This window comes from Etheostoma spectabile, chromosome 5 (genome assembly GCF_008692095.1).
Source record: "Etheostoma spectabile isolate EspeVRDwgs_2016 chromosome 5, UIUC_Espe_1.0, whole genome shotgun sequence".
Classification (NCBI taxonomy): Eukaryota; Metazoa; Chordata; class Actinopteri; order Perciformes; family Percidae; genus Etheostoma; species Etheostoma spectabile.
Window position 1 is genome coordinate 24,254,448 of NC_045737.1, and position 27,499 is coordinate 24,281,946.

General features: G+C 39.4%; 1 protein-coding gene across 4 annotated transcripts in view; it reads right to left on the reverse strand.

Moving 5' to 3' along the window:
* LOC116689975 (multivesicular body subunit 12B) overlaps positions 1-24,967 on the reverse strand; it is a 38,065-nt gene extending 13,098 nt beyond the window's left edge. For all 4 annotated transcript variants that reach the window (XM_032516722.1, XM_032516723.1, XM_032516724.1 and 1 more), the window contains exons 1-7: positions 24,868-24,967; positions 19,514-19,613; positions 14,193-14,288; positions 12,302-12,392; positions 11,219-11,348; positions 10,950-11,060; positions 3,345-3,406 (exon numbers count right to left, since the gene is read on the reverse strand). In XM_032516722.1, the coding sequence (XP_032372613.1) occupies positions 3,345-3,406; positions 10,950-11,060; positions 11,219-11,348; positions 12,302-12,392; positions 14,193-14,288; positions 19,514-19,606 (583 nt within the window). In that variant the 5' untranslated portion in view covers positions 19,607-19,613; positions 24,868-24,967. The remainder of the gene's footprint in view (positions 1-3,344; positions 3,407-10,949; positions 11,061-11,218; positions 11,349-12,301; positions 12,393-14,192; positions 14,289-19,513; positions 19,614-24,867) is intronic.
* Between the last annotated feature and the right edge of the window lie 2,532 nt (positions 24,968-27,499).

Sequence of the window (27,499 nt, forward strand, 5' to 3'; positions counted from 1 at the left end):
TTGAGGAGGTGTGTGTGTGTTTTCGTGCTTGCGTGCGTGCGTGAATATACATTAGGTTTAAACACTATTCTCCTGCTTTCTCTCTCTGTCTCTCTCTGTTTTGCTTTTTGCTGACCAGGGGAATTAAGAAGCAAAACGGAGGTTTTAAGAGCGTTCCTTTCATGTCTTGATGTAAGCTTTGGCATTACTTCAGACATCAAGATCGGTTTCATAGAAAACCTATTCCATCTAAAGTAAAACCTCGGCAGTAAATCTGCCGATACTCCCCCATAACACTTCCATAAATGATTCATTCAGCTCGGTTTAGCTGATGCAAAACAGAATGTTAGTGAGTTGTGGATGGAGCCTGAGCTGCAAGTGGAGGACCAACCCCGCTGCTTAGTAATTTCATCAATCTCTGGGAGAGAAAGAGAAGAGAAAAGTGAAAGAAGAGAACGGCGTACACTAATAATAACGTTTGTGTCACTATCCAGAGGTTGTGTTTTTTAATCCCTCAGCCTAAATAATTGTGTTATTCTAAAATATAACCCCAGCGGTGCAGAAGCAGTTGAGATCCATCGCAGTTGTGAGATAAGAGCCGGCTGATTGCCTCCTTCTGCACAGCCTCGCCCAGAACTACACAGGGAGATAAGATGGAACTTTTGTTTGAAACCTGATGAGAACCCTCTTAATGAAAGTGCGGCGCCAAAAATAATCTTTTTTCTCCATGTTAGTCAATCAAGAAATGGTGTAGTTGGGGGAAAAAGAGGAGAAAGAAAGTCATTTTGTATAATCAGTGAGCACCATCTGGAACAATTAACCAAATTCCACAGAACTCAGAGGATCAGTCATATTGGCTTATTAAAGATCCAGAATTATACAAGTAATAAATCCTTGGAAAAACGAAGCGTACCCCTGCCTGTCACGACTATTTTAACTTCAAATACAGTGGAATACTTGATAAGGCTGAAAAGAGGAGATTAATATATGCAAATTATGTCGAGCATTTAAAAGCCCCCCAACAACTGTCCCGTTTTTTTTTTCTGTCTCTTATTACAGGGCTTTATGTTTTATTCATACACCAACTCACCTGTCATTTCATAAGCTATAATATTATGAGGGTATTATTAAACAGCATAAAGTGGAGCTTTAATTGGAAAGCTCCATTGCATTTTCCAATTATTTGCAGCAAATTAAAAGCAGATGCACATAGTTTAATAAGAATTCTAATATTGTTTCCTGAAAATCAAAAATCACTGTCATCCTGCCAAGATATTTTGCAACCCAAGTTAATTTTGCGCCACCTATTTTTTCCCTCCCTCTCCCCTCCTCTGAAGGATGAACTGTCTAGTGTCTGTTAATTGAAGTTCCTCTAATGGATAGGGAAATAATTGCTCTCCATATTACGTTAGATCAGGGCCAATGTCAGGATTTATTTTTGATTAATGCAATAGATATGTAAATGTATTACCTTTTTATTACGTTTACCTTCTTATCAGGTGGATGCCTGCTGAATACTATATATGTTGTTCTGGAGGTAATGGCGAGAGACTACAATGCAACACGTCACATAGAATTTTTTTTAGAGTTTGGGATTTTTTTTTCCCAACACCACCCCATTTATTTTATCAAAGATATACTTTTTTAGACATATTTCACGAATGCACGTTTAATTACCTTTAAACTATCCTGCTTTCCTGTCAATGTATGAATAACAGACCTAATTGGCAAAGGGACTTGGCATGGATCAAAGCAACGTGGTGAAGAAAAGCAAAAGGTTGGTTGGTTGGCTGCTATGGAAACTTGATAATTTTTTAAATGAGCTTGAACTGTCAAGTGAAAGGAGGGCTGCAAAAATAAATGTGAATTAGTTTTTAATATTCAGCTAATAAATGTCAAAGCGCCTGCACATCACATCTGTACATGATATGACTGTGGATGACAGATTTCCCAGACATGTTACCTCTCCTCCCCGCAACTCATTCGGTTCTTCTTTTTTTTTTCCTGTTGGGGTTTTTGTTTTGTTGGGAAGTGACGGAGGGTTTAATCAAGAAAGCAGGCAATTCATCAATCCTAAAGAAGGTGCCTGTACAACCCTGACAGAGCGCACATGGTTTTAGACCAACTCGAACCTGGCCAGCTGTCAGCCCACACACACATGCACATGCCTGCACCCCCCCGCACACACACACAACTGGTAACAATTAACACAAATAGTCTGTCGGGTACGACCTCACACTTGGTCCGCAGGCTATCACATTGTTAATGAAGGGAAGTGGCGTTTTCTCACATTCACAGTGTGATGCTGACGACTACACAGTCTCAAGAAATAAAAGGCCAAGATATCATCTCAGGCTAAATCCATTATCCTCTCTTCTTTATCATGAAGGGAGGCATGAAGGTATAGGAGATAGAGGGAGTCTGTACAGCTGCAGAGGACAGTTTTCTGGAGATACGTGATGACTGCTGGCAACGTACTGTACAGTATGTGCATGTTCTTCACTGTCACTCAAACCCTGTCCCAGTGGAGGGATCGCACACCCAATGCCCAAACCACTCAGCTGTGTGTTAATGTCTGCTCCTTCTGGGCCACACTTTGCACACTTGCCTCAACTAACTTATAATATGATATGTCATTGTAACAAAATGAAGTATTATTCATTTATTGCCATTTACTATTTTTTTTTTTTTAAGTCATACAGTTCCATCATGTGCACTTTTTAAAACAGAGCCTTGTATTTTAAAGGCAGGCTGTAACATGGCTATATGCTGGGTGTGCCTCTGCCTGAGCAGCAGGAGGAATCTTCACCACATGGTGTCTCTCTCCAGCTGGATAAAAAGCCGCCTGCCTCGTTCACCTCGTGTGGATCACGCACTCTTTAGGGCTGGAGCGTCTCAGCCAGCTCTGAGTCTGAGGCTGTCACAGCTAAGCTCTGCACCCTACCGAATTAGCCTTTCTTCTGTTTTAGTCCTGGAGCATTGTACTATTAGTTGAGTTTCTCTCCTTGACAAAGAGAAGGAGAATTTGTCCAGTGCAATGCACGGTACAAATGTAAGTATGGCATGTGACGGATCGTCTTTGACAGCTGTTAAATGTTCTCTTGAGTGTAATGCCGAGCTCCTCTGGGAAGTCACGTTCGAACGGATAAGCACAGCTCTGTAGAGTATTCATCACTGAGTAGATCTAGACATAGAGCGTTTGTAGATCAAGAACCAAAGAAGCCGTCATCATGTACACGTGGAGACGACATTGGGTGTACTTACAAAGCATACCTTTCCTCCAAAATCATAGAGCTTTTTTGTCTTGCAGTAAAAGTAAGCAGTTTAACAACCCTGATGCATTTTTAAAGTGTAAGACCATTTACCTGTCATGGTGTAGTTCCCACTACTCTGGTGCTCATAGTCCGGCCTGATCGTGGTCCTCGCCCTGGCAGAAAGAAAGCAACAATGTTCTCTCAACACTATTTTATTGACCATAGGCCTAAACGCATACAAACACATGCAAACTTAGTGTTGCAAGGACATTTGTATTCCAAGACACATTGCTCAAAAGTGAAATATATATAATATATTTTATTGAAGTATATTTTATATATTATTGAAATAATATATTATATTTTATAATGAAGCATGGATGCATAGAAAATCCTTACTAAGAAGCTTTTTGTTTTTCTTTCCCTAAAAGCATAACAGTGCACTGGAATAACAGGATGAATGTAAAGAGGAGAAATATGGTAAAAGTTAAAGCGTGCCTCAGCTGCCCAGGGGCTTGAACAGACCTTTAACGGGAAGGATTTAAGCAGGATCTTGTAAATTCTGAAGGAACTGAGAGATTCCATTATTCAAGGGAAGTCTTGTTTTTTTTTACCGTTTCATGGCCTTGTATTACAGAAAACAGCACAGAATGCACTTTGTGGGCAGTTGAAGTTAACAAACCATATACGATTGAAATCCTCATCAATCAAGCTATCATGAATTACACTCTGTGACTCACCCCTATGGATCGATAAATCCACAGCAAGCAGGAAAAAAAATATAATTCACAGCTTCGAGAGAGCTGCATAACATGACATGCTCTGAAGGTAGAATGAGCTCCGGGATGGCATTATAAAACAAATGATCTTATAATGATAATGCAACGTAGTTGACATTATCATTAATACAGGGGAATTGCTTTGATTGGAGAACACGCAGACGTAAGAGTTTGTCGTTAAAGACAACGAACAAGGTAGACAAGAATAAGAAATTATGAATTCTGAAAAGACATGACGCATGATGTCAGACAAGTCGCAAATATTAAACTGGGTTTTGTGTATCATGTTCTGTTTATGAAAAACACAATAATTGTTATATGTTGATGTAAAAATACAAATTCAAGACTGAAGGCAGATCTGCATATTCCATGAATGTTGTGTATGAGTTGTGGCTTTCTGAGCCTTATCTCTTTGCTTGAGATAAATAAATGCAATAATTTCCATCAAGAGCAATAAAACAAGACTTCTGACAGGCTGTGGTATTTATGAGCTGAAGCCTGCAACTCAGATTTATTTGCAATGGAAGGGTCGACTTTTCTCCTCCTCATTTACATCAGCATTTGGCCATGTTAAATCCAGGCCAATGGTGAATTTTTAAAAGGTTGGCATCAATCTTGTGCGAATGCTTGCCATATTCAACGCAGACTTCTTTTACCTTTCAAAGGTTGATTCCACTGCTGAGGAAGAAAGGTACACATCTTTCAAAGCAAAGAGAGACATCCCATGGACTGATAATGTGAGTGTGTGTGTGTGTGTGTGTATATGTGTGTATGTGTGTGTGTGTGTGTGTGTGTGTTTGTGTTGTTAAATTATTACTCAGGATAAACAGAGACAACATAGTAAGTCTGGTTATTTATCTATGTATCTGAAAAAGTGAAAGTGGTACTTAAGAACCCTGAAGACTTGACGTGAAACCGGGGAAATGTGCTCGTGAAACGTTTTTCCACAGGCCACCTCCAGGGTTGCTTTCCCATCTGTTTGAAAACACAAAACTGTCTCAATCCAAATTGGTGATTTCTAAATACAATTTTAGGTGCATTGGAGAGGGTAACATATGGCAAATCAATTAGACAACTAATTCTTAAAACAAAAACATGGCAAGTGCATTTGCTAATCAACAGCAGCGTTATGTTGGCCACTGGAGTTTTGACAACAATTAATCCTCATTTCAGGCAAGGAGAGCCATATTGACACATATTCCCTAATTTGAATATTCAATTATAGTGTAGTTCCTCATCAAATTATAGTAAAACTGGGAACACGGCCTGAAAGATTTACGCAATTACAACGCAGATCAAGAGTCTTATGTTCCCATGAAATCTGCCGGAGTTAAAATCATATTAGTGCAGCAAAGCAAACCACGACACTGAGGATTACTTGACAACATGAATTACAGTTCAGCAGTTTTTTTTCTTGCTATGGTGTTCTTTAGGTTGTACCAAGCTGAATACAGACAAGATGTGTCCGTGTTAAAAAAAAAATACAGGAGAAAAGGAAAGTATGAGAGACAGTGGGGGACAGACGAGCGGCAGTCAGTGGAGAGGTGAGATGAGGATGAGAGTAATATCACTGAAGAGCCAGAGCTGCGATACAGAGAGCTGAAGGCTCTTGTTTTGACACACATCTAGCCTTTCCCGTGACAACATCTCCACACCTTCCTCTATGTGCCGACAGAGCTGCTTTGTGGGAGCTGCTTTTCTCACCCATCATTATCCTCCTTTAAGATCGGTGTCAGGTGTTTGAAAAAAGGATCTCTCTGAGTTTGGTGGCAAATCATTGAACAGTCTGAGCCCATCAGATCTCGGCTGATCATTCGATCATTCCTGGCACCGCTCCGCATCCCTTTTGCTTGATCTATGCTACTTTTTGCAACTTTTTTTCTGAACACAAGAAAAAAGTAATGAGTAAGATTTAGCTGGGGAATGATTGTTCTTCCGCACTTCAGATGGGAGATGTGTCAGGCGACACACTGACAGTTACCGTGTCTCTTTCTCCTCAAGAGTGGCGAAGTGGGAAGTCTTGGTTAACCAGCGAGCAATGAAAGCTGATACAATACTCCTGCAGAGCTGCAGCAAAGCGTGGAGTGTCACGGGTAGAAGACAGTACTATCCGAAACGTATTGATATGCGTGCCAATTCTGACACTGATGACTTTCTAGGCTTCACGTGTTAAAGAAAACGCCGACTACAGACGCAATGAGAAAAAAGAAAAAAAAGATACTCGGCCTTGACATTTTTATCGCAGTACAGTTTGATTTAAAAAGTGTCTGTGTGTACAATAGCCTATTATTCTAAGAGAAATGTCAAAAACCTTGATTCTGAGTGAAGCGAAAGAAATTGCAATATTAGGACAAGGCTAATTTATGCTAGCAGTCACTGTAGAGGTCAGATATCAGCCTCAGCAATGACAGTTTTATCAGGAGAACAAATGGCAGCGTTGGCCAGGAGAAGGAAGGAGGAAGATACTTTACTGGACACATTAAAAGGGCTGACCGGATGGCGCAGGTTTCCACATTATAAAGTCAGGGGAGCGGCTGATACGGTCGGTCTTGACAGAGAACATGCCAAAGTGGTTGACATCAAGCTGCGGCTATGAATCAAAACAGAACACAGCCTCTGGTTGTGAAGCTTCAGACATACTTGATAAAGAGACATTAAACACACAAGGTTCAAATGCATTTGCCACGTCAGACTGCTTAACAAGCCTGCACCCAAAGCAACTCAAGTGGCTCAATATGGTGCGACAGCCTGAGCCAATAAGAAAGAAGTATTTAGGTTTAGTGTTTATCCTTGATCCTTCAGTACTTCAACTGAACTTTCTTGAACTGGGAAAATAGCCATTCCTTTACAAAGTCCGAAGATTCCTTTATGCAGGGTTTGGGTCTAATAGGTCCAGCAAGATACATTTAAGACTTTCTAAGGCCTGTTTTACAAAGATACCGGCCAAAGCATTAAGGCACAATAGAAAAGTAGTGGGGCAGATGTGGCCTAGAATTCTTTATTATCATATAACATTTATTTCCAGTCCTTCCCAGCAGTATATAACAATAATTCCTTCATGATATAATTAATTAAATGAATGCAACCTGGAACAATTGCTGACAGTGGTTGGATGGATCAGCCAATAAACAATTATTTGTTTGCGCGCTGATCAATTAGTTGAATGAAAAAAATTAAGTACATTTTGATAGTTGATTAACAACATTTTTTTAATCAAAATTCCAAACATTTGCTAGTTTTAGCTTGGAATGGAACTGAGAGAGCACAGACCTCCGCCAAGGCTTCTTCTGTGTGTTCATGAGCTTCAAGTGGTAATGTGGAAACAACATGGACGCAACAAAGAAGGTGTGTTGTATTTTATAGGTCAGAGAGTTTAAACAACGTGTTGACAGGTCTTTCCAGTATTTGCATGACATGAAATATTATCAGGAAGTTATTTTTCTGATTATTTTGACATCATATGAATTCAGCACAAACGCCCAATCTTACAATGATAACGCATGTGAAAAATAATTAGTGTATGCGCCCTGTGATTTGGATGCACTCTAAAATGCAATGGCCAACTTCCTTGGCCAATGCTATGTTTATCGTGTTTTAAGCCACCAACGTCCCCATCCAGGCAGCGCCTCCTGGAAGGGGACGTTGGGGGCTTCAAACACCATCCAGCCAATGCTACACCCTTACACTAAATTTCCTACAAATTAGGCTGGTAGTTTTTCTGGGAACCTGCTGACAGACAAACCAAAAACCTGAGCCAAAAAAATGTCCTTCTTGGCAGTGGTAATGGAATATCTTTAAGACTGTTGGGTGGAAAAAACCAACAAGTTGGTGACGTCAGTTTTGGCAGGAGTCTTTGTGGGTGTTTTGAACTACTTTTTGACATTTATACACTGAACAAATAATAGATTTATCAAAAAGTAAAATAATAATTAATTCTTAGCCATAATTCTTTAAAGTTCATTTAAGTTTTTGCTAAAAACGACATCTGCCCATTATGAGACATAGAGCTTCCCAGCTACGGCAGCTGCAGTAGTGACAATAGTTGCTATAGATCTGATAATTCTGACGGAAACTTACAAATAAGGATAGCATAACACCCTCCTATTCATTATTCACTGTTGCAACAGTTCCACTTTAGTTTACAGGTGTGTAACTGCGGGGGCCAACAGAGGCAAATGCACTGCAACTTAATGGAATGGACGCAAATAGACAAAACACAAGAAATTAAGACAACATCTTCATACATTAGACAACACATGTGTGGTATTTAGCTAACGTGCTGAAAATACAGAAACAACGCAAAAGAAAAGCACACAATCCCCTAAAACAAATGCTGCTTAAAAAAATGTTGCATCCAGATTACAAAACGGAAGTTCTCCAGGCCTGTAGGGGAGCGCTAAGTGGAACAGCTTGACTTTCGACACCAAGGGGAGACAGCTCTCTGCCTTTTATTACCACGTGTTTACAGACACGTCTCTGCTGATTAAGTATCACCTGGGACCTAAGCCAATAAACCAGAGACACACCCACCAAACAAGAGAAAACATATCACAAATATTGATTTAATATTTACAGTCTATGATCTCAAAGCAGTTGCACAATGTTTCCCAACGGTACACACCGTTCCATATCTCTCTTTCTCTCTGTCTCTCTCTCCCTCACTCTCTCTCTCCCTCACTCTCTCTCTCTCTCTCGGTGGGGTCAAAAATCAATTTGCATCATTTGCCGCGTGTTTGCTAAATTCTGCGCATGTGTTGTCAAATTAAAGATGTTTTCTTAATTTGCTTGTGTTTTGTCTATTTGCGTGTGTTTCATTAAGTGGTTTGCCACCGTATGCAACATCTCCCTGATACAGAAAACATTATTTTTGGGCATTTTAGGCCTTTTTTTGACAGGACAGCTGAAGACATGAAAGGGGAGAAAGAGGAGGAATGACATGCAGCAAAGGGCTGCAGGTCGGAGTCAAACCCGGGCTTGCTGCATCGAGGAGTAAACCTCTATATATATGTGCCCGCTCTACCAAATGAGCTATCTGGGCGCCCTTGTAAATTAAATCTAACTCTTCTAAGAGTTTCTAAAGAAAAAAAGAATATGTTTTTGAAATCTTTTCAGAAGTTGCAGATGCCCTGTTTTCAGACAGACAAAACGATACCAAAACAATTCAAACACCGTAGCCTTGATGTGATAACCCTGTGCATTCCATAATGATGCAACACCCTGCAGTTACTGTGTATGGCAGCTCTGCGCAGCTGAATAAAAAAAATAACAACCTGATTTGCGATGTTCGTTTGTGCACAACTCTAACAAGCTCGCTCTGCCTGAGGCAACTTAACATTTGAGAGGGATCACTGCAGCTTTCAAAATTATAAGGGTTATTAAAAATTTACACATTATTGACTGTATTTAAAACATCTTTTCCACCGACTGTAAAGAGCACTTAAATTTAAGAGGTGCTATTCTCCAAAGGCCATAAAGTTGTTATAGATAGCCTGAAGAAGGCATGGAGGAAAGAGTTTTCTCTTGCTGAATATGAATAAAGTATAGTGGGGTGATACTACCCAGACAGTCACGCTACTAAACTTACTTGAGCAATCAGTGAGTTTTGAAGAGCTGTTTATAAATCACTGTGGCAAACTATCTAATATGTAACTTTAAAGAAGCTGCAGAAATATGTATAGCTGTATGTATGGTTGTCTAAAGTGCAAGTAACTACACAGAGAGGATGCCAGATGAATAATCAAAGAACTGCCGCTGTCTAAATTGCCCACAGTCCTGTCCGAATGTGTCAGTGTATTACGGATGAAAATACTCTCAAAAGAAGACTCTCTGACTGTGGAATGAATTTTAATGTTAATACAAAAACAGCAGCCTGTGATCTCAGCAGGCATCAGGAGTCGCTTCGAGGTGCAATTTATTCCAACCTCTGAGCCTCACCAACTTGAAAGTGGGCTTCAAAAGAACGGAGGATTACCGGTAAGAGTTGCTTAGGCGAACACATGGGCCTGAGCGCTCACCAGCGCTTCGACACATCAAAGATTATTGACCATCGATTTCCCAAATATGAACGTTTCGAAAAAACTCTATTTGAACTTGTTTTTTTGAGTCCACGCCTATCCGCTTTATTGTTCTCATCCCACTGAGTGGCCATGTGAACAGAAGCTCTGTTTTAAATATGCCTGCTGGCAACCACCGCTCCGGCCTGTTGTGCCTTTTAAGTGGCTTTTTACTCAGCGTGGCACAGGATGGCAAAGCATTGCACTTGAAGCTGGCAAAACCCATCAGCACCCCGTGCCAAAGTTTCTCTCTCCGCAGCACTGCCACACCAAAAGGAGTCTTGATTGTTTATTTACAATTTGCTGTGGAAATCCCCAGTTCTTTATTGCGATAAATAATTGAGTTGTTTGATCTGGACACAGTACAAAGGGTTGCTCTATTCACTCTGAGGCTTGAGGCGGAGGAAGCCTGAGCAGCATGAACAGAGTGGGGGGTGGGGGGAGAAACACACATGCTTCAGCATGGTGGAGATCTTGGAGCTCTCCTCCCTTCCTCTGCAGCTGTCGCTCGCTCACTCTCCAGGCTACATCTCCTCCTCTGTGTCTACACAGCACAACACTCCTGTCACCGGCAGTCAGAGGAGCGGCCTGCCTCTGCCTCCCGGGACAGCCCACAAATAGCAGGAGTTTAGCCCTCATTGAACTCGTGTTCTTGTTCAGGGGATCCTGTCTAGTTAGCCTGTCTCTCCAGGTTCACCCTCGCTACCTCGTTGTCCGGCCACAACCTTTTACGGCAGATTGCACGGGAGTGATCAATTGCTTGTGTCGTCACTGTCGTACATGTGGTACAGACGCAGAGCATGAGTTCAAGAGCAGGGCGGGTGTGAAATCAAAAAGAAAGGTGAGGAGAACATGAAGAGGCACTGCTGAACGTACAATGTTACCTTGCTGTTTTGGGTGGAGCGTCATTGTTCACTGTACTGGACGTTGCCTGGGATGACTGATGCTGAGAAACATCTCCAATTCGGTACCATAGCCCCATACTGTTTATCTCACTGTGTAAAGATGAAGAGGCACACAGAGAGCGTTTCACATAGTATTAAACAGCCAGTAATCCGTCATACATATAAGAAGATGTATCACTAAGTAATGGGGATTGATAGAAGACAAAAAACATCATGAATTAATTTATTTCCAGTGCCAAAAAGCTCACCCTATGCAGGTGTAGTTAACAAGATGGTACTTGGACTTCGCTGTGATCTGGATGTCATAAACCGCCGTCACAGCAGCCGCACGAGGGCTGATTTTCACACAGAGCCTCTTCTTCCTAATGGCAGTTTCCTCTGATCAGGAACACATGAGGGTGTCAGACAGGAATTTGTATAATATATACTGTACATATTCACAAATCCCACTTATGCTTTGCTATTTATTCATTATCAGTCTCAGAATAAGAGACAAGCTAATATCAGCCAACTTGCTGTGCTTAAAGGGTAATAACTGGACAGCGGAAAGCAACAATATCCACATGCATTATTATAATTTATTTTATTCATTTTAGTAGGACAGAAGCAAGTGAATCCTCCATCAGCTTTACTACACAACAGGGATTTAAACTGGATATTCTAGATAGAAACTCATACATAATGTCACATGTATACATTAAACATGGATTCACATAAAAGTAATAAAACATGAAATTACAACATAGCCAAACAAAACATAATCTCTTTTCTTCATTGTGGCAAAAAAAAAACAAAAAAACAACCACATTGCCATGATTTCCTATATTGCATCTGTGCCTCGCTCATTTATTTCCCCTGCAACACTAGAAAGTGCAGTGTAAATGCAATGATAATAAAAATAATAAACAAGCTGTCCTCTCTCCCCACACCAAAAATATTATTACATTTCCAAGGCATGGATAGTGAGGGGGAAATACATAGCACTCAAAAAGCACTAAAGCATTGGGGAATGCATTTCATTAATATTAGATAACCCCCATCCACTCGTCCTCTCCCCAAATAAATACATAAATAAATAAGCCCCTCATAAAGAAAAGCACAGCTCCAGCTGAGATAAACAATGACTCATGATTCTCTTCTCTTGTACCTCCAGGGCAAAATGTTTATTTTATTCCCACAGTCTGCCATAAATTAAGATAACCTGCACCCATAAAACATTCACTATCTCAAGCAAAGCTGCCCCCGAGGACCTCCGCATAAGCTGGTCGGAGAGTGAAAAAACAAGAGAAGGAGGGGAGCGAGCCTGTGGTCGGTATTGACTGTTTACTTACTTGTGTCCCATGTTTCTCCCACAGGTGTGAAGCCCTCTGGCAACGCGTCCTTAATGTCAATCAGCTTCATGTCCACAACAACGTCAGGCTCCTAAAAGATAGAGCGCAGGCAGGAAATGTAGAGTTGCGTATGCAAATTCAACTCTTAAAAAGGACACAGAGAAAAAAAAAAAAAATGTTTAGCCATTTTTTGGAGTGCTCAGGAAAGAAAATGTAGAGATAATAGACTCAATGATTTACTAAAAGCTCGGGAAGTCTCTAAAGAGAAGGGTTGACAAAATAGCTCAAGTAATTACTCTCTAATAGCTTTCGTTTTTTTCTTTTTTTTGCAGTGATAGAATGCATCTGTGAACTTGTAATCATTCTCAACCTTTTGGCGAGAAGCGGCGGGATGATGGGAGACAGAGCAGGCAGTCTAATCAACAGAATGGGACTGGTTAAAAACAATCAGGGACTGTGTAGTTGACATTTTCAAGCATGACTCTTCCCTGCCTTCCATTACATTTTCATTTTTTGCCATAATAAATTGCAATAATACACAACGGCAGTAGAGAGTGGGGCGAGCCAGGCGTGACTTGATGCTTCCGAAAAGACTGGATTTCACTGCTACTGTTGCCCGACAGTCATTACCATTAGATACATTTTTTATTCATAGTTTTTTATACTGACTTAAGGAGGAATATGGATGAATGTTATTACTATGCATGGAACCTTTTTTTTGCATTTCCCCCCTTTTTCCTGGAGAGATTTCTCCCATCAGGGCCTGACAAAAGGGGCTCTCTACCTCCAACCTAGAGTATGACAAATCACAAACTATTTACTTCCCCCCACATAATTCAGGGGCTAATTTTACAGAATCTGTTTTTGTCATAGACAATTACAGTGGGAGCTCCATTGAGTGGCAGACAAAATAGCCTTTGTTGATGGCTCTGTCATGTTTCGTTTGTGTCAAAGTCTTTAAAACAATGTGGACACACATTTTAAGATAATATACAGGAACTAGGGGAAGGCTATTTGTATGCTATATACTCAACTGAGGACCAGATTGAGCTCAGGCACAAGGCAGCCCCTGCTAAGTTGCCTGGCTTTTAGAGGACATGCTGTAAACAAAATAAAAAATAAATAAACAGAGAATAATAATGATTTGATTAAGTCCTAAAATTGAAGCTGATAGAAAATGATATAAAAAATTCAGTCTTTGTTTACACTTTCTGCATTATCTACCTGCATCCAATGTAAACAACTGACTAGACAGCCAATAGTACGCTGTATGAGCTGAGGTTAGACAGGTAGGTGTATTTATGGCCACGGAGCAGTTGACAGCCATGCAACAACGCATCAGCTGTAGGCTGTAGGCAGAAGATGAGTCCAAAAATGACCCAACAGCATTAATGAGAAACATTCAAAGATCATTTCTGCCACAGACGAGTCAATTAGGGAGCTCTATACATAGCACAATAATTCCAAAAGTTCTTTTTGTGAAGTTATTTTGTACATAATAAAAAGAAGTCTTTTCAAATTCACAATCACAATAATATATGGATCAGCTGGTTGGTAACCATTTTCTCTACAGGGACACTGTTGATTGAATAAATTGGAATAGTTAAAATACAGCTCTTTGTTATTTCATGAATAAACATAAATAGTATCCTCAGGAGGATGTACAATATGAAGAAAAAGGCAATATTCATCTGGAATATGCATGCAAATCCATTATATGTAAAAGTTCAAAACTGCACTGCTAATGCTGGCCTTTTTAAATGGGACTTTCACTGATCAAAGTGCAAAGTGCATTAAGATATTCTGGCAGCAGAAAACAGAGCTAATAACAATGCTGCGGATGAGGTGCAGAATGCATAGGGGAAAGGCAGAAGTTTGCATTCACACTTACAGTTTTTCTGGTGAAACAGAGGTAGCGAGTGACCTTGGATTTGAATAAGCCGTCCTTCCACAGGTCGGCATCACAGCCATCTGTTGTTTGTGCAACCTACGTGAAAGAAGAAGAAAAAAAACAAGGAGAGAAAAAAACATGCAGGAGGTGGGATAAAGTTAATGTATGTATGCCATGAGCGTGTTGCTTTTGCCTCTTCCCTTGCATACTAGCCTTAATTAACACTTGCCTACACTAGCGCTCCATCTCATTAGTGCTCTGCGTGGGTAAAGAAGTCTTAGCCTCCAAAAAGGTGGCTAAAAATATCATCCCTCGGGACCAGGCTGATTAAAGATGCCCTGACAAGGATCTGCTCTAACAAGGAAAACCAAACTTCAATGTGCTTCAGTCGTAAAGTAGGGATTTTATTTGGGATAAATAAATTTTTTAAACCTACCGTAGTACCCCTTGAGCAACTAATAGGTAAACGGAGAACAGTGCATATGAATCTTTAATTTTTTTCTGCTCTACTCCCTGTGTGTTTTCTTTCTGTGATTTAATGAGACAGGTTTTCTAAAAATAAATTACTGAGGATTTAAAGTAATTTCATGTGTTTGCCTAAATAAGTCAAACTCTTAGGAGCTGAGCAGCTTGTCCTTGTACAATAAGCTCTTTCATAGTAATAGACTCTTTCATGTAAATGATCAGTGGAGTCAGTAAAAAAAAAATGATTGCATCATATTGACAGTATGTAGGAACCACAAGTCAAGCTCAAGGTCCAACACCACATTGTTATGTAAATGTAGGTATGCAGAGCAGAATGCATCAAGCAAAACATAACCTGCAGAATGCATTGCACAGACTCTTCCATCGTTCTGGCAAAAACGTTCAGCTGCACCGTGTTCCATTGGCTATCATGTGAGAATCACCTAAATAACTGCCAGAGTTATTTTCTAAAGGAATCCTTTACAAAGAAGAGTCAATCTAATGAGGTTCATTCAAATGAAGAAGTCATAGATCTCTGCACCCACCCACACACATTACCCCCTTGACAATAATGATGAATGACCTCTGTAACTGGGTGGGGGTGGGATCATGGCATGGGGAGATTCATGAAAAACCACCAGTGACTAGCTGGGATGAGAGCAGAGACTAAAGTGGGGAACAAAGATAGATAGTGGGATGAGAGAGAGAGCAAGAAAGAGCAGAGGATGAGCGGAGAGAGGGATTGCTGGGCGTCTCCAACAGCAGTTCCATGAAAGGTCCCAGGAGGAGCCTATACATCACCAGCCTCCCTCTTCTTTACAAGACAACCCGTCTTGGCCGCTTTTTCCAGGTCAGTAGCCAGCGCATCCTGTCAGCGTAAACAAAGGGCTCGCTTTGTGAAACCCAAAGTCAAGTTCAGGAGTAACGAGGGCACGGTCCTTCTCAGGAGGCACCTCAGGCATCATCCTGCCACAGCCGCCGGCAGCAAGGATGCGACGCAGCTTGAATGTGAAACGCCAACTGCTGAGCCACGGCATAAAAAAGCATGTGTAAAGTTACAATGGTTCCTCTCTGACACTTTCAAGTCTGGCATGTGACTCCATCATTACACAGACTTCAATGAGGAGAATGCAACATGTCTGATAACAAACGTTGCAGCTCTGATATTGAAATGTGGTTGTAACATTTGATTTAGAATGCAATGACAGATTTAACTGACACTTCCTAAAATCTAAAGCTCACAGTGATCTAAAAGCCCACTAAAAAAACAAGTCTTTAGGGGGAGCTGAATACTCCCATGAAGGATCTCCGGAGACAGACACCACCACCATAGTTGCTATGAAGCACTGAGAAGCACAGCTGTGACTAAAAAAGGATATCAAGGTATACAATCAAACCTCTGGGGAGTAAAGCCAGGTGGAGAAGACATAAGAGGGGTACTGGTCTCTTTAAAGAACAGAAACACTGAAGAGAGAAACTGTTTTGTATGTCCCTGATGATAAAAAAGGAAAAACATGCTTTCTCTCAGCTGGAAATAGTTAAACTGACTACTGACTAGAACTAAAGCAGCAGTCACTGATAACAAACAGGCTTTCAGTAATATTTTGACATATTGGGAACTGTTCTTATCAGTTTACTTGCTGAGATTGACATGGGAAGACTGATTCAATAGAACTAACTTTAGAGCTGAGGGGTTATTAGCTTAGCTTAGGTTAGCTTAGTTTAGCTAAAGACTGGAACTGGACTCTAAAGTTGATGACAATGGCTACCAGTTACTTTAAGGCTCACTTATCAACGCAGATCTATTTCTTTTAGACAAAAACCATACTGAAAAAGCAACAATTTGTGGTTTTTACAAAGACTCACACGCTGTAAGTGTTTGTTGGCGAACAATCGTTTGTCTCTGCTGATTGTCTGACAACAAGACATTTTTACATTTTGGGTTCTAAACAAACTGAACAAATGCGATACAGCATGTTAGTTAGTGAGCTTTAGAGGGCCTGCATATTTTTGAGTTTTAGACATTTTTATTTTTCAGATAGAGCTAGGCTAGCTGTTCCTCCCCTTTACTGTTCACGCTTAGCTAAGCGCTTTGAAGTCCTAGCTTGGGACTAGGCCTACAGACATAAGTTGTGTCTATCTTTTCTTTCATCTTTTAACAAGAAAGCAAATTAGCTTATGCCAAACTATACCTCTAAAGTACAGATGCTCGCTTTACAATTAAGAATCAGCTATTGGGTTTATAAGCCTGGACATCCTAGCTAATCATAAGCTAGTACTGGAATTCTACAAATAAACTTACATTTAAGTAATACGTTTATGAGCCTACCATGTCAAATGCGTGAATCTGAAATGCACACAGATTTGCAACCCTTACACAGAGTGCGCATGTGCAAAATACTACTCATGGTGTTTGATGTTGGGTGGCTGCTAGTGCTTCAGCAGAGCTCCTGATCCCAGAGGAACGGTGTTTGATCTGGGCCTGTGCTCTCTTGTGTTGGAACAACCTGCTCAAGTTCAGAGATGTGAGCCTATCGTATCAGAGAGCAAAAGAGTTAATCAGCCCTTTGATCTGCTGTAAGTATGGTAATGTATGGTAAGTATGGTAAGCACTCAGTATTAAGGAGGATTTCTAAAATAAGTCTAGTATGAAAGGAGAAAATAAAATCAATACAACATAATATCCAGAGAATTCCCTCTTCTCAGTGTTGCATTAGCACACTGATGCTGAGTGTTGATATTTTTGTTTATTTCAAGTCTGGAGATGAAAGAATCACATATTGATGTTCAAAGATGTTCTTGAAGATGGGACAAACACATTTGAAATAGTTCTTTAGAGTCAGAAAGGCCTTGAATTTTATCTTGGAGCCTAACTTGAACTAGATTTTTATTCATGGATAGGATTTTGATATTTTCTTACTTCGAGGGATATTTTTTCTTTTTAAAAATGAAAACTAACCCAAACTAAAAGATATAACTGAATGTTGTCATATCAAATATAGGCTTTAAGCTATCTGGAGTGTAACCTTGTTTTGTCACACACACAGGAAGCAAGGAGTCTACAGCCATGCCAATGTCTCTGCGAGGCTGCACTTTGAGCTAAATGCTAATGTCACCATGTTAACATGCTCACAATCACAATATTAAATTGTTGATGTTTAGGTAAAACGTTTACCATGTTTACTATGTAGTTTAGCATGCTAACAATAGCTAATTAGCACTAAAAAGCTAAGGCTGATGGGAATGTCAGTCATTTTTTAAGGTGTTACAATGTTTTTTTCCTATCCAAGTCAAAGGTCTAAGGACAGAGGGTGTTGTATGGTACATATTGTTAAGCCTCAACTTCATGGTGGCACTAGAGAAGGAGGGGGATCAATTTATAATTAAGTTGTGAAAATATTCCACAACTTTTAATTCATTTACATCTAGATATAAAACTGCCTAACTGACATCAACACAGCGACACCACTGCCATCAAAAAAATATCACCACAATACAATACACTACTAGGTTGAAATACTGCTCCTTGCATTTGAAATTGTTTTAGCTATTTTCACCAACAGCAGTATGGGTATTGTTAACAGTGTGTCTGTGATTTTCAGATGTAGGCTTGTTTGCACCATGCAATGTGCACTAGTCATCTTTTTGTGGCAATATGTCAAGTTTAATTCATAATGTAAATCATGATAAAACAACTAATTAATCTGAATAATTAACAAAAGGTGACACAAAGATGACATTTCATTATTTGCAGTAACCTTTAACATGTCAACAATTCATTATCTTAAGTACAAACTATTTTTAAATTTCAAACCGCTGCTGTAGTGCCTCAGGGATGGCAAAAAAGTATTAAGCATTACTTAATACTTACTGAGCATCTTGCAGAGATGAACCAGTGCCATTAACAGTCAGCAACTAGCTTTCAGCCCTAAAGAACATGCACAATATTTGTACATCAGCTGAACTGTATTGGCGCACTGGAGCAGCAGAGGAGGAAGTCTTATAGGGGTTTCTCTACCTTGTGGTGTGTATGCAGTTTCCCTGCCAGTGGCTCCTTTCTGATGCCAACCCACCATCATCTGCCAGAGATTAGAACAAGATGGGTGTGTAGGGTGGAGCAGGAGGAGATAAAAAAAACTGGGTGAGGAGGGAGGGTTTGGGGGTGCAGGGTGAAAGAAAGAGGAAGAAGTCTGAAAGGAAGCGAGAGAGTGAAAAAGAAAAATCTGCCCTGGAGCTTGTTTTGTGATTTGTTTAACTCATAAAATCTATTCTGTTTTAAACCCCCTCCAACTCTTTCACAACCAAAGGTTCACATAAAGCAGCCAATCCGGCTGTACTACATCCATACACATTTCTTGTGGTACTTGGAAATAAGGTACACTTAAATGTGGGTACATTTAAAGGACTGTGATGGGCATCAACCAAACATCATTAAATCTTTGCCTCTGGTTTGTCTGTTGTACTGGTTGCAACCAGCAACAATGTCAGGAAGGGAATGTTCCTAATCATCAAAGTAAACTTCATGAATAAGTCATCTAACAGCTCTAACAAAAAACACCCTGGAAGGCTGCCAACATCCTGGCTTGAAGTCATGCTATACACTCAGTTACAACAACCACTAAAGGCGCAGAGCAAAAAAAAAATCTTACCAAAATAAATGAATTATATTTCAGCTTAGACTTGTGATCAAAGACATTTGATAATGCTGATAACCATAACTTTTATAATATAATAAATATTTCACCTACTTTTTTACTTTACCTGTGTGCGAAGGAGATACAAACAACTTTATAGGCTTTATCCAAGCGTATTAAATCCAACTATGTGTTTCAAGACAGTTCAAAATGATCACTCACAACATAGTAGCCATCAGGGGCCTTGCTGGGTGCAGTGATTACTCCAACTGCAGAGATGGGGTCTGTGGGCATCTGGTTGCTCACTTCAGACATGTCAATGCTGTGTAAGAAATAAACAGAATTTTGGCATTCAACCTGAGAAAACGTACTATAATGATCCATAGTGTCTTTTCCTCCAAGGAAAGTAAGTTTAGATACATAAAGATATTCAGTGCATATACACCTATATATATACACATAGACAGAATTGTCTTAAAAACAACAACATTGGGACATACAGTCCAGTTAAAAAGAGGGAGTATTTTGTGAAAACTTTGAAATAAATAGCTAGTGCAGCTAGTGAAACTAAATAAGGATTGCACCCTTCAGGGTCATTAAATGGAGAACGGACAAGGTTTTTCTTGGCTAAAATGACCACATTATTGACTTCTTGATGAGGCTTATTAGGATCTAGAAGAAAAAGTGGCCCCTTAATCCAGGATCAAATGACAAGTGAGACCAATGACAAAAACAGCATTTGGAGACCACCCAATGACTTCACCAAATCACAAATTAGGGGGAGTGATCACATATTTTCAAGGAAGTCCCAATCAATTGCTATCTATTCCTGTCCAAGGGAATTTTACCCTAATGGGTATGCAAGCCTTTTACAGGGTAAGTGGCTTTGCAATGGTTCCCTTACGCAATTTTATTAGATTAGCCTTAAAGCATTCTTGTACTAACTGACAAAGTTGTTGCATTCAATCTTGATGTTTACAAAATCTATTGCAATTAAGCAGATCAAATTAGGGGATTTACTCCAGAAACAACTGTCTCTTTAACAAATGTTAGATAGCCGTACTTATTCAAATGAAACAGGATAGCAAATTAGCTAATAGAATGAAGGATCTCTTTGTAACATTAATTTGTTCAAAATGAGCTTTGTTTTCCAGCACAACGTCAAGGGACTTAGAGACTCATCCAGGCAGACCCAAGAAAAATCCATCCAAACTTATTTTAAGCTCCAAAGTAAAACTGTGTATTCCCACATGGTATACAAACTTGAATGGCGTGTCTGTGATATTCATTACTGGAACATGGAACAGTAAATAACATTACAATACCAAAAATACTTTTTTTTTACACCTGTAAAAAATAAAATTTAAAAAATGTATTTCACTTGCATAAAAAACACTGTAACTACATGGAAGTTTAATGTTAACAATGGCATTGTTGTCTAAGTGTAAATGTATTCAGCTAAAAACTTCACACAATAAACAAACACAAACAACACTTCAGGCAGAGGCGCAGTCATTTGCTTTTATTATCTCAGTTGCAATCACTCACTCTATCTCCCTCACTGCCACAGTTCCTCACACTTCAGCATTATCAGGTGTCAGCATAGGAAACCATATGCGATGGCTCTGGCTATGAGTGTAGACACTAAAATACTCATAATAGGATGCGGGATATCAGGTATGGCAGCGGCACACCAACTCACTGACGCATCATGTGCGGATACTGGAAGCGACTGCAAGAAGTGAAGGAAGACTTAAAACCGGGAGATTGAGTGAGCTACCTATATAGTCTTGAACCTACCTATACATACTCTAAAGTTTTTTTTTAGTAGGTTGAAATCATAAGAATACACTGTAAATTTTGCAACAATTCAACACATTGAGCGCAGAAAGTTCTGCATTAACATTGCCTCTAATCCATAGAGCAGGCTGAGAGATCTGACAGGAGCATAGCGAAGTAACTTAGGCAATTATACGCTGTGTTAGTTAGCCTACAACATTTTATTTTCTTACAAGCCTATTTAGTGTGTGGGAATTCCCCACGAAAAAAGATGTTGCAGATCCAAATGTTTGTTCTTTCCTAAGACCTTCCCTATCTGTGAATAACTGACAATAGAAGAAATGATTATGCAAATCTCATTCCTCTTCAATACCCATACAATAGCTTAATCCTGTTCTTTTCTACAACCATACCATCTGCAAGTGATAATATTGTTGAGATAGGGGCAAACTTTATCCATGGACCTTGCATATGAGAACCCAGTGTTCAGTCTGACCCTTGAGTACGGGCTACTGGATCCAGAGGCCCTCACCCAGGAGAAGCAGTCCATGGATATTGTAGGATGCCTCTGGGTTATTGCCAATGTCTTCAGCAGTTCAGGTCACCAGATGTTTTAAAAATGATACGACCACTCTCAAAATAATATGAACAATATGAAAATAATATTAAAGGGAACCATTGGGAATTAAACTCTCTGACAAATCAAATAAAAGCAGGATTTTTCCAATGAAGGTGTTTGTTTTATTCAGTGGTAATTGTAGAAAGCTGGACTATATATTGGGTGCTTAAAAGGTAGGCCTACTTAGTTTAAATTTCATGGCAAGTTTGTATTTATTAAGAGCACATTGTAGTTTGAACTTGCCCTATTTCAACAAAGGATCTCTATATCTAAAGATATTGTGACTTTTTTTCTTCACTACATTGTAGGCCACCCAGAAGTTTTTTATTCCATAATAGAACTACAGTGTCTTTGCAAAATAAAAATAAAACATTATGAATCCAAAAATTAGCTCACATAATCTTCCCTTTGCTCCGCAGACTTTTTACCCAGCATCTTACTGTGTGTTAAGCTTTGTGGCTAACGTTAACATCTCTAGCTTTACAAGGAGTTCTCCGGTGCCTTGTAGCCCTTCCAAAACCATGGTAATCTGGCCTGAAACGTCAGGGGTTTTTGGGAGACTCTGCAAAATAACTCCTGAGCTGCAAATCCAAGACTGAACAGATTTTTACTGTATTTAGTAATCTTTCTGTATAAAAAACTATCCAGTGGGGGCCAGCTTGGTAACGCTTTGACTGACAGCTGTGTTGACCAATCACATGAAGTTATATCAGGAAAGAGCTTTGCTCAGCAAATAGAGATCCCAAGAAGGAGAGCCAGAGGTCCTAGCAGATATATAAAGAGACGCCAGTGTGATTTGATCTCAAATAGCTGACAGAAAATGCAACTTTTTGGATAAAAGCTTACGTTTTATTGTTGTTGTTTTTCCCCTGATTTTCAAGACTTAGGATAACAATATTCAAAAGCCAAAAGTCTTTACATTAACGTAGACTAACAGTGTCCCGTAAGCAACACTCAGCACACCTAAGCAAGCACTGCTTTATTTTTACTTTTACTTTTAACAATTTTGTGGAGCATTTTAGCCTTCAATAGACATGACAGGTGTAGAAAGGAAAGGGGAGAGAGGGGGAAGACTTACAGAAAATGGCCACAGGCCGGACATGAACCCTGACCCACTGCGTCAAGAACTGAGCCTCTGCATTAGCGTGCTGATCGGGCTGCATTTTCTGTCTGAGCCCGGTCCGCATCCAACAGAGCAGTAACCAAACCCAACCCAAGCTTGACAGGCATTAAGACATTTACGTCCTGTTGGGTCCCGTCATGCTCAGTTTGGGTATCCACACTCCACTCTGCATATGGGCGCCTGTTCTACCAGGTGAGCTATGCAGACACCCACACTGCTTTTAAAAAAAAAAGCCAAACAATCATGTTTGTGTGCTCCTTATCCAAGAGACCATCCAGTGATTGGTCTACCCTTTGATTGATGTCTTCTGGACCACCCAAATTTTGTTCCAATTAAACTTTTTAGTGTTGTTTATATAGTTTATAGTTGATTTAATGTTAATGTTAATCCACATTTGTTGTCTGGGCAGTGTGGTATTATGATGTGTTTAAGAACCATGGAGAGCATGGTGGAAATTGCAATCTATACATTGTAATCCATACTGTTTAGTCAGAATTAATATGTTGAATTATTTGTTCTTAAAACAATGTTATAAAGAAAAAACATACTTGTAATAATGACTTCTTCCGAAGTAGAGCCTAACGTTTCTTGTCTATTACATTAAAACAAAAGTAAGTTATGTTACTTAATGTTTTATTTAGGTAATGACTTCCAATGTAAACTTAATATGTCTACTGCTTCAATTTACCAATCAGTGATTATACAACTTGACTTGTTAAGTTTCACCTTGTGTAAAAAAAAATCTAGTAAAGTCAACTAATTCAGGAAGTCATTTTCAAGAAAAACTGGGGAAAGTAACGCCCCCTTCAACATGTAAGCCCAAAGTTGCATCGCTGTTTCGTACAGGCTACCAATAGTGTTCCGTAGAGAGCGCATCTAAAACCTCAAATTTTCATCTGTTACAGAATGAAAATGTATAAAATATTAAAACTAGTGTAACTAACATTGACTTTTTGGACCCTTAATACAATAAAACTGCTCTAAAATCATTATTGCGTGCAGAATGCCATACAAACAGCATCCAACATACTTGCTGCTGCAGTGAGAAAGCGCCGCACTCACTAGATTCACACAGGAGCGAATGCTGTGGGTGTGTCGTTGGTGGTAGGGGAAAAATTAAGTAGACAAGTATACTACATATTTATCCATGCCCTGAAAGTAGTTATTTAGTGATCAGAGGTAAAAGAATACGCAACATTTTTGGTCTGCATCAGAGACGTTTAGGACTTAGCCCAGAACCATTAGCGCCGCCGGCGGTTATGGAGACGTAGTACGTCTCGCCCAAGCGCAGAATGTAAGCTCAAGTCGATGTCGCTTCGATGTGTTCTGAGGCACTTTTTTGACTGACTCAGGGAGAAGGGAGCCAACTGATAAGTCTGTGACTTTTCTGCCAACGGTTTGCCGTCAGGTTGGTGTTTCAGTGCCTTTAAACACTTAATTTCCTGCATCCTGGTGGATTTTTATGCACCTATTTCTACCTTTTTTCCGCATCAATTTATGCTGGAAATATCTTTATTTATGTAAAGGAAAACATAGGTGACAATTCAAAATGTAAAAGCATAATGGAATATAATGCAGTAAGGCTCTCAGGCATTATATTTCATTATATTAAGACACATGTGGGCATAATCTACACCTTCCTCCTCTTTTGCTTCTTTTGTTGATGAAGCAACCTTTTTTAAATGTGCATGTGGCATTTATTCATGTGATTGACACATTCATTTATTTCAATGAATTAATCAACCTGGACTGTAATATTTTAGATGTGTTTCAGCAAGCGTTTTGCTCATGTTCCTAGATTCTGTACATGTAAAAGACATTGCAGGTAAGTTAGTTGGTGACATGACGTTACGACTGTGACAACGTTATATGTTCCACCTTAGGTCCATATGACTCATGGCAGCTTCCTACAGTGTATTTTTCTTTAGAAATGTATGTTTGATTATATAGGCTAAATCAATAGTAATTACTGTAACCCCACAAGAAACTTCCTGTGCCGTGATAAAGTGAAACTACATCCACACACCACAATAGTTCTCTTTGGTTTTTGTTTACCTGGTTAAAGCGTTGATCTCCTGAGCGCTGTGACCGGCTGCATTTCAACTTTGGACTTTGCCCCGCGCCACCCTACCGGAAGCACTGATAACAAAACCCATACATTTCTTGATTTAATTTCCTTCTGTCATTTTTTTTTCTGCAAAAAACTACATTTAAACTTCAAAAGAACATCTTAGCCATTTTCCTTAAACTCTTTACTGTGCCCCCCCCCCACACACACACACACACTTCTCCCTGTACTGTATGTTAGTTGCCTGTATTGTTGTAAGCTGTCAATGCACAATCCCTTTTGGAAAGTCATTTGGATTTTTCCTGTCTATTGTTATTCACTGTAGTTGTTTTTTTTTTAAACTTATTATTATTATTATTTGTGTTTATAGCTATCGTGAGTTGTTAAAAAAAATCCCAGCATGCTGCTCAGTCAATAAGTGCAGCACAGAGGCATTGGACTCTTGACATTCAATTCAACAGAGAACATCTTATTATGGCACCATCAGAAAGCTATGTGAATGCTAAATGTGCCAATTCGCACTGTCAGTGTGAATTGTGTACACAGGGAGAATAAAGCCCTCTGCCAACAATGCCACATTGACTCGTGGGTGTATTTCTTTGCAATAACTTTTGAGATCCAATTTTGCTTTGGTAACTAAATTAAGGTTGTGCTTCACTAAATGACATCATTACGTGAACATATCTATGGGTCACGCCTTCTGACAGTTGGTTGTCTCTCTAATCATCCCATGTCATTACTGTAATCAGATGAAAGTAAGATAAAGAGCAATGTATTAGCTTAGCTGTAACATTAGGATGTGCATCTCCCAGAGTACAAAACTTGAAAGCCTCTTTGTAGACTGTCCAAAACATCAAGGGGCGACAGATGCTTTACCATTGCCAAGTTTATTATTTCTACCCCCATCAGACCAATCAAATAATTTATTTAATTGTGCAACTATTATCCTAATTTATTCAAATCAAAAACGTGTTGCTCCGTTTTGTGACATGGTGCCATATGCCAGTATGGTGTCTTTATTGGGGCCACACACTGTGAAATGTATTTATGGGCTTACATGGCGGCAAATGATGTGATCAGTTTTTTCCTTCTTTCTTTTTTTTATGTTTTATAACACTTCTTTTAATTAGAGATGAGACATTCAGAGGAGAATTGCCACCTCATGTGACCAGCAACATTCACCACCTCCACACTTTCTGTTGATGTTAATTGAAGAGGCAAAAGCGTGCCTGTGTTTGCAGACAAGTGTTATTTTCTAATTTTAATTTTGGAAATGTAAACAGGCAAACATGCCACTACCTGCTTTCACAGTAATAAGTATATATTCTATATGCTACGCTTTTCAGATTTTAGATGTCTCACCACTACAGTATTTAGATGCAATTTCTAAATACTGGGGGGCTCTTGTTCTCAGAAAAATAAAAAACAGCGGCTGGGATGGCCTCCACATGGCTCTCAAAGACCATTGCCCAATACGTGAAATACCTACTACTGCACTAATATGCATGCACAGCCGGACCACTTATCAAAACTAACAACAAAGAAGCTCTGGTTACAACACACAGAGGGAGTGTGACTTCATTCTCTGCTCAGAATGCCATTATTCCATTATATCTTTACAGAGTACTTCAAATAGTTGTTTGATGTTATATTAATGTGCTGAATATGGCTGAGTACAGCTCCTTTGAACAGCAAAATATGTTCATCAGTGAGATTTCATAGTGATGGTAGGCAGAGATGGGTAGGAATAAAGTAAAAATACTTTGTTACTGTACTCAAGTAGATTTTTCAGTTATTTTTAATTTACTTACTATTTATTTTTTTGGCGACTTTTTACTTTTACTCCTTATATTTTAACACAAATATTGGTACTTTCTACTTCTTACATTTTACAGAAGTGGCTTGTTACTTTAACTTTGTACAAAAGGTCGTATCAGGAGTGATTGTGATTGCATGTAGGAGAATTTGCCCCTTACACGAGAGCGGGCGTGCCATGCACGCCACACGGAGAAAAAAGTGAGAGAAAAGAAAAAGAAACTGTCCGGAGGATAACGAGTTAAGATTGTGTGCGTCTTTGAGAACTCTAAGTCATATAACTGATGTTGTCAGTTCATTTAAGCCTGTTGTTGTATTGGTCTGTAGTTCTTGCAAATTTAAAAGTTAGCATGTTTGTGTTCTTCACCTGTTAGCTAGGTTACACTCGGCTGTTGATGTGATATAATGGCGATTGTTGAACGTCCTTGCTCATTACGATTATGTAATTAATAGTGGGTTTATTGTTATTACTTACTAGCATATATGAGTCCCATGCATTGTGTATGGTAGCCTTTACATTGTTATTTATTCCTTTTATTACCACACGAACAGCTCTAGCAGAGCTACCCATGCCCATGTCTATACTGATGCTTGATTGTAATAAAGCATCAACAGAGAGAGGTTGTCTCCGTCTGTGTTTTAACAGACACACCTGGGCCGAAGTTGGAAACCAGAATCAGCTTTAAATACAGTCCTAATCTAGTCCTCACTAAGTTTAAAATAATTTCACTGTAGTTAGTTATAATTTTTGTGTCATCAATACCAGATTGAATCTAATTGGATGGGAATATACACAGACTTCTC